We start from the raw sequence: 8,745 nt of genomic DNA on the forward strand, positions 1-8,745 counted from the left end.
TTTCTCATGTGCATGTTGGCCATGTCCATGTCTTCTTCTGTGAGATTTCTCTTCATGTCTTTTGCCCATTTCATGATTGGATTGTTTGTTTCTTTGCTGTTGAGTTTATTAAGTTCTTTATAGATCTTGGATACTAGCCCTTTATCTGATATGTCATTTGAAAATATCTTCTCCCATTCTGTAGGTTTTCTTTTAGTTTTGTTGTCTGTTTCTTTTGCTATGCAGAAGCTTTTTATCTTGATGAAGTCCCAATAATTCAGTTTTGCTTTTGTTTTTCTTGCCTTCCTGGATGTATCTTGCAAGAAGTTGCTGTGGCCAAGTTCCATAAGGGTGTTGCCTGTGTTCTCCTCTAGGATTTTGATGGATTCTTGTCTCACATTTAGATGTTTCATCCATTTTGAGTTTATCTTTGTGTATGGTGTAAGAGAATGCATAAATGCATAAAGATGTGGGTGTAATGGAGGGGTTTTTATCTATTCAGGTTTTTATCTATTATTTTTCTTTATCTATTCATCTTTCAATGGACACCGAGGCTCCTTCCACAGTTTGGCTATTGTGGACATTGCTGCTATAAACATTGGGGTGCAGGTGTTCTGGCATTTCACTGTATCAGTATCTTTGGGGTAAATCCCCAGCAGTGCAATTGCTGGGTCGTAGGGCACTTCTATTTTTAACTCTTTGAGGAACTTCCACAAAAAAATGCATTATCTCATTTAACTTTTATAATAATCCCTTTTGAGTCATCAGGTTAAGTGTCTGCTTCTGCTCAGGTCATGATCTCAGGGTCCTGGAATTGAGCCCCACATTGGGGTCCCTGCTCCATGGGGAGCCTACTTCTCCCTCTCCCTCTGCCTACCACTCTTTCTGCATGTGCTCTCCCTCCCTCTTTGTCAAATAAATAAACAAACATTTTTTTAAAATCATATATATATAAATCATATATTTGTAAGATATACATATACATAATCTTAGCTACTCTACTGTGGACCTACATGCATTGACTTTGGTCTAATGGAACAATGAATACATGTGAACTCAGTTAAAATAAACTCAATAATTTCAGTTAAGAACATAACATAGGTCTAGGAAATCATATTTTCTGGGCCCAGAGCTTGACTCTGTCTGTTAATACTTGTGTAAACTTGCACAAACAATCATTTGTGGTTTTGATGGGAGGATTAATCATATCAAAACATAAGTTAAAACTTGAAAAGAGCACTGTATAAATGTAAGCTGTCAATAGACTCAGATGATCTGATTTGGGAAATGCATGTGACCTTGGATAAACCATCACCTCTTTCTGCAAATATGTTCTTTTGCACAAGTAAGAAGTTGGCTGTGTGACTTGTAAGGATATTTTAGTTTCAACAGTGTGTAACCTGTAGATCATTTATCTATTAAATATTTTGTTCAAATCTATTCTGTATATCAGAGAATCATGAAGAATAAATTATTGCCATAACGAAATGGTGAAGTAAACAGGTTATTTATATATTTAAATTTCATGACCATCTATCTTTTGTTTACCAAATGTTCCTTTCTTTCTCGTTACAACAGAGAATTTAGCAATTCCCATGGAGAATAATACAGAAGTGATGGATTTCATCCTGGTGGGTCTGACTGGTACCCCAGAACTTCAGATTTCACTTTTTATTGTGTTCACCCTTGTTTACCTCATCAGTGTTTTAGGGAACCTGGGGATGACCATCCTGATCCTTCTGGACTCCCATCCCCACACTCCTATGTACTTTTTCCTCAGTAACCTGTCTCTGGTGGACTTTGGTTACTCTACAGCTGTCACTCCCAAGGTCATGGCTGGGTTACTTAGAGGAGACCAGGTCATCTCCTACAGTGCATGTTCTGCTCAAATATTCTCTTTTGCAGCCTTTGCAAGGAAAGTTACCTCTTATCTTCAATGGCTTATGACCGCTACACAGCAGTGTGCAAACCCCTCCATTACACCACCACCATGAAGACAGGTGTGTGTGCTCATTTGGCCATAGGCTGCTACACCTGTGGTTTTCTGAATGCTTCCATTCATGTTGGAAACACGTTCAGTCTTTCTTTCTGTAATTCCAACCTGGTCCATCACTTTTTCTGTGATATTGCAGCAGTCATGGCTCTCTCTTGCTCTGATAAACACATTAGTGAGGTGGCTCTTGTGTATGTGTCAAGTTTTAATGTCTTTTTTGCTCTTCTGGTTATAATCATATCTTACCTATTCATATTTATAACCATCTTAAGGATGCAATCACCTCAAGGGCACCAAAAGGCTTTGTCCACCTGTGCTTCTCACCTCACTGCAGTCTCCATATTCTATGGGACAATTATCTTCATGTACTTACAGCCCAGCTCCAGCCATTCCATGGACACAGACAAAATAGCATCCGTGTTCTACACCATGGTCATCCCCATGCTGAACCCTGTGGTCTACAGCCTGAGAAATAAAGAGGTCAAGAGTGCTTTCAAGAAATTTTCAGAGAAGGCAAAATCATCTCTAGTATTGGGATTTTTATATTATATTATGTTTAATAATCTAGTTTCATTTCTCTCATGTCATCCCATTCATATTTTAAGCCTTACACTACATTTCATTCCTGAAGTTATATACTCAACACTTGAAAAATCTGCTGTCTTATAAAAACAAAATATGTTAAAAAATATAATACTTGAACTAATGTGGCTCAAGGCAAGCCATAAAAAGCATGGGTCTTGCTTCTCAAAAAACTTATGAATGGTATTTGATTTATTCACTTGTTCTACATGCATTTCCTCTATCACTTGCCTATGCAAACATACATGTAGATTAGTGGGACAAACAGGTCCATGAACAGAGACACAAGTGTTTTCTGTGGATAGGAGGGCACAGGCACATGGCAGTGGTAAATTTGTTAGAGGTAAGCGAATTTTAGGCAATTTTTAATGAAATGATTTAAAATAATTTCGAGGTTAGAATATAAATTTGTCTAATATTATTTGTTTCTTCAGCTGAATATCTGTAGTTTTTCTTTTAAGAAAAAGGTAATTCTAAATAAAAGTGTATGCTTTATTGCCACATTTATTTATTGATTTTTAAAGATTTTGTTTATTTCAGAAAGAGAGAGAGCACAGGCAGGGGAAGGGGCAGAGGGAGAGGGAGAAACAGACTCCACACTGAGCAGGGATCCCGACTTGGGGCTGGATCCCGTGACCCAGGATCATGACCTGAGTTGAAACCATGAGTCAGACACCTAACTGAGTGAGCCACCCAGGCACCCCTAAACAGAGTTATAGTTTTGTCTCAACTGAGTCATTTTGTAGAAGCATGTTCACAGTACAATTTTCAAAAGGACAAAGGGTCTAGAATACAAAAAAGAAGGAAGAAAACAAAAGCATTTTCTATTATTATGTAACCTCAAACTTTCATAATGTTTTAAAAATGCACAGAGAATATCAATAATGCACATTTTTCCATTTGAAAATGCTTTGAAGGCAGCCTAGGTGGCTCAGTGGTTTAGTGCTGCCTTTGGCTCAGGGCGTTGTGATCCTGGAGTCCTGGGATCGAGTCCCATGTCAGGCTCCCTGCAGGGAGCCTGCTTCTCCCTCTGCCTGTGTCTCTGCCTCTCTCTCTCTCTGTGTCTCTCATGAATAAATAAATAAAATTTTAAAAAAAGAAAACCCCTCAGATAATGTTAGAACTTAAAAAAAAAAAAAGAAAAAGAAAATGCTTTGAAATGGTTAATGCTTCCCATTTTTTTTTTTTTTTGTGCTTTAGTGGTAGTAGGTCATCTCTTATCTTTCCCTCAGGCTTCTCCCCCACTTCATTCACATTGATTTCCTTGCTATGTCTCGACAACTCAAGTATGCTTCCCTCTCAGGGTCTTTGTATTTGCTGTTCCCTCTAAATGGAGTCTTCCCTTACTCCCTTCATGGTCTCCTTAAATGTTACCCTATAACAGAGGCCTTCTCTGACCACTTTTTTAAAATAGTCAATTTAAGAAACAAAACAGGTGAACATAGGGGAAGGGAAAGAAAAAATACGATAAAAACAGAGAGGGAGGCAATCCATAAGAGACTCTTAATCATAGGAAACAAACTAAGGGTTGCTGGAGGGTGGTGGAGGAATGGGGTAACTAGGGGAAGGCCGTTAAGGAGAGCACATGATGTGATAGCACTGGGTATTATATGTAACTGATGAATTACTAAATCCTACCCCTGAAATTAATAACACACTACATGCTAATTAAATTTAAATTAAAAATTTAACAAATAGTCCCTTTCTCTTTCCCACATCCACCAACTTCTCACCCTGTATTTTTCTTTGTAGTCCTTATAACACTCACCTATTGTATATTTATTTGCCTATTGCCTTGATATCTATCTCTTCCTAACTAGAACGTAACACTGTAAGAACAGTAACCTTAACTGTGTGTTAAGTATGTGATCACAGTTAAGTAAACTTAACTATGTGATCACGTGTTTTATTCACCACGTGTTCACCAGTACCTAAATGAGTATGTGATTCATTGTAGATTCTCAATAAATAATCAAATGAATGAAGAAAGTTTGAGTCCAGTTGTACCATATGTGAAGTCTTTGAGTCTTTGATGATTACAGTTTATTCCTTGAAGTAACAGTCTAGACATAATTCCAGAGCATTTCCAGAGTTATAGCTTGTTTTCTGCTTTGCTGAAATACCATGATCTATGTTCTCACTCAGTGCCTGCACTCTTCACTTTTGGCTTGATTTCCTGGAAATCTCAACAGCTGGGTATCCTCAAATCATCTAATATCACTCAGGAGTAATAGCTTGTAAACTGCCAAGTAAACATCAGATAAGTGCTAGTTAGTAAATTGTAGAAATACATTAATATGAAATTATATTAATGTTTGTTGTCTGATTTAATTATATTAAATGTTTGCCGTCTGATTTAATTTGGAAAATTACTTCATACACACTGATTATATGCCCAACTGAAATGATTCAAAATGTCCATATAGAATATAAACCAGAAAATATCTGTCAGTAATAAACACAATATGCTTTCAAAATCCCAAAGCAATGGAAAATCTTTATGCATTTAATTTACTCCTCAGGGAGCCCAATTCTATCCTAAAGCTACCTCTGGGAATGTGCACTCATGGACCCATTTTTTTTGTCTTTCTCTAATTATAGACTTTGACATCGTATTATTTGTAAGATTTTGCTTGAATGTACTAAGATGGTCGTCATGCTACTATTTGTGGGACACTGTGATGTATCAAAAGACTCTGTCTTTATAGTGATGTTTCTCTTCTTGAAATCTAATTATTTAATTTTATCCTTTTAAAGATTTTATTTATTTACTTGAGAAAGAGAGAGAAAGCATGAATGGGAGAGGCATATGGAGAAGGATTCTCAAGCAGACTCACACTGAGCACAGAGCCTGAAGCAGGACTCAAACCTATGACCCTGAGGTCACAACCTGAGCCAAAATCAAGTCAGTCGCTCAATCAACTGTGCCACCCAGGTGCCCCTAATTATTTAATTTTATTATTTTAGAATTACAGAAATTTCAAAGACAGTGCAGAATGCTCCCATATGATCCTGTGTAGGCTGAATAATAGCTAAGTCGCACATTTAGGGGAAAAAAGAAACACCAACAAGTGATCATGTCCACTCAATACATGTAGCTAGGTTCCCATAGGTACTTTAATTGCTTCTTCTGTAGAAAGGTGGGTTGACGAGCTGTAGATGCTCTTGAGGGAGCATCCCCTGAGCCCCATATCTCTGTAATTCACTGTGGGTGCCCTTATATTAGCCTCTGAAATAGTGAAAACTGTCCTCATCACATCATGTTAACTATATTGCACACTGGGCTCCATGATCATCATACATCCATCTGGTTGTTAGTAGTTGTCATTGCACTTGGGCCTTCTCCCTACCTGAAGAATTGCTGTGAGCCTGCAACCTTGGCCAAGGAACTCACTTCAAGATAAAGGTGTTAAGTGGCTTCAAAATGGTAACCCTTAACTGAGTTATTTTGTAGACTTCCTTATTTGCTATGTACAGACATGATTCTGTAAAATACGTGGGAGAAGTATTTTTACTATGTTTATCTTACAAATAAGGACAAAGTCAGTGACTTCTCCAAGGGCACAGTAGGAATTAATAGCCCAAGTTTCTGGGTCCTTGCTAGTGTGTTTTCATCCATCTTCTCCTGCCTTAGAGAACTTGGATCCTTTTGACCACTACCTAAGATATAGCTTCTTTATGTTATTTATGGGTTATTTCATTGAAATTTCTCATTTCACACTCACTATTCAGGACTGACTGACCCTTCTCAAGGAGCAAGGTAAGCCACTATGTTCGATAGACACTGTTAGTGAAAAATGAAATTCATGCAAAAGGAGTGGGAGAGCCATACATACAATGAGCAGTTTGAGAAGAGAAATAGCTGTTTTGAGCATTTTTTTCTAAAATAGTAAGGTGAGGATGGAGAATAAGTGTCAAAATTTCCATTAATAGGTGTTTTAATGATACGTGTGAAATATCCTGCTGCTTCCCCATAAAAAATAAAGTAGATGACACTCTACTTGAGTACATAATAATTTCGTTTTATTCTCTATCCATTGATCTCTCATTGGAGGTAAAAGAAAGAAAGGGAAAGTAAGTGTGAAGTGGTTCTTCTTTAAGCTACAAAGGGAATAAAATGAATTATCAAGATTGAACTGCAGTCTAACCTTTGCCCTATAATCATACCCATTTTATCTCTGGCATCTTTATTTATTTTTAAAAGGATTTTATTTATTTATTTATTCATGAGATACAGAGAGCGGCAGAGAAAGAAGCAGGCTCAACCACTGAGTCACCCAGGCATCCCTCTCTGACACCTTTAAATATGCTGTCTGCCAGGGGGCTTAAAGCACACAGATTCTGAATAAGTCAAAACTGAGTTTCAAACTTGAATCTTCTCCAAACTAGCAATATAATTGTAAAATCTCAGAATTTCCCAAAACCTTAATTCCTTTAATGGTAAAATAAAAATAACACTATCCGTTGTATACAAACACACACATGTTTACATGTAAAGCCATTAACATTAGACAGGGATCATTTTGAAGTACAGATTATTAATGAAATAATGTACATGGTATTTATACATTTCAGTTTCACTAGAATTTCTTTTTTGATTGTTACTTTTCTCCTTTATTTATCATTGCTCCAGGACATCTCATAATTCTCAAATAACACTGATGGATAATAGGACAGAAGGGACACAGTTCATCCTGCTGGGACTAACCAATGCCCCAGAGCTCCAGATCCCCCTCTTTATTATGTTCACTCTCATTTACCTCATCACTCTGGCTGGTAACCTGAGCATGATGATGCTGATTCTCTTGGACTCCCGTCTCCACACTCCCATGTACTTTTTTCTCAGTAACCTGTCTCTGGTGGACTTTGGTTACTCTACAGCTGTCACTCCCAAGGTCATGGCTGTGTTACTTAGGGGAGACAAGGTCATCTCCTACAATGCATGTGCTGCTCAAATGTTCTTTTTTGTAGCCTTTGCCACTGTGGAAAATTATCTCTTGGCCTCAATGGCCTATGACCGCTACGCGGCAGTGTGCAAACCCCTCCATTACACCACCACCATGACGACAGGGGTGTGTGCTCGTCTGGCCATAGGCTCCTACATCTGTGGTTTCCTGAATGCTTCCTTCCATGTTGGGGACGTATTTAGTCTGTCTTTATGTAATTCCAATCCAGTCCATCACTTTTTCTGTGATGTTCCAGCAGTCATGGCTCTCTCTTGCTCTGATAAACACATTAGTGAGGTGTTTCTTGTTTTATGTCAAGTTTTAATGCCCTTTTTGCTCTTCTGGTTATATTGATTTCCTACCTTTTCATATTTATAACCATCTTGAAGGTGCAGTCAGCTTAAGGGCATCAAAAAGCTTTATCCACCTGTGCTTCCCACCTCACTACAGTGTCCATCTTCTATGGGACAGTCATCTTCATGTACTTACAGCCCAGCTCCAGCCATTCCATGGACACAGACAAAATCACATCTGTGTTCTATTCTATGGTCATCCCCATGCTGAATCCCCTGGTCTATAGCCTAAGGAACAAAGAGGTCAAGTGTGCATTCAAGAAGGTGGTGGAAAAGGCAATTTTTTCAATAGGACTGGCAATCTAACATTACTGTATGCATGATAACCTTGTTTAATTCACTCAGACTTTCCCCATGCAATGAGTTACTTTTTAAGTCCCATATTGCATTTAAATTTATGAAGACAGTCATGCTACTATTTGTGGCAAAAATTTCTTCAAAAATCTATTTTCTGGTTAAAAGAAAACTTATTCAGAAATATAATACCTGAATGAGGGTGGCTAGTAGGAAGCATTAGAAATCTGGGGACCCACTTGTCGAACTTGACGAATGATATTTGATTTATTCACTTGTTGCACTTACTTTTTCTGTGCTACATACTAATGCAAAAACATACATGTTAAACAGGTGCTGAAACAAGCCCATGAACAAAACACATGCATGTACCCCATATAGGCACATACACACTGGAGTGGGAAATTTGTCAGAGGCAAACGGTGTGTGGCTAGTTTTTAATAAAAATAATCTAAGTAGTTAATTGAGATATTAAATACAAAGTTATGCCTAATTATAATTATTTCTCTTATTGAATAATTGTTTTAAGATTCTAAATAGTAGAGTCATGTACTTTTATTTTTTTTTTCAATTTTTATTTATTTATGATAGTCACAGA

At 37.5% G+C, this 8,745-nt stretch overlaps 1 protein-coding gene and 1 pseudogene across 1 annotated transcript; both read left to right on the forward strand.

Moving 5' to 3' along the window:
- The first annotated feature begins 1,574 nt into the window (after positions 1-1,574).
- Positions 1,575-4,315, forward strand: LOC121471579 (annotated as a pseudogene).
- Positions 4,316-7,212: 2,897 nt separating this feature from the next.
- LOC121471893 (olfactory receptor 5B2-like) lies at positions 7,213-8,159 on the forward strand. Its single transcript, XM_041722772.1, is given in 2 exon segments — positions 7,213-7,804; positions 7,807-8,159. Coding segments are annotated over 2 exon segments (942 nt in total). The 5' UTR covers positions 7,213-7,215.
- Positions 8,160-8,745: the final 586 nt, after the last annotated feature.

This window comes from Vulpes lagopus, chromosome 11 (assembly GCF_018345385.1).
Source record: "Vulpes lagopus strain Blue_001 chromosome 11, ASM1834538v1, whole genome shotgun sequence".
NCBI classification, from domain to species: Eukaryota; Metazoa; Chordata; class Mammalia; order Carnivora; family Canidae; genus Vulpes; species Vulpes lagopus.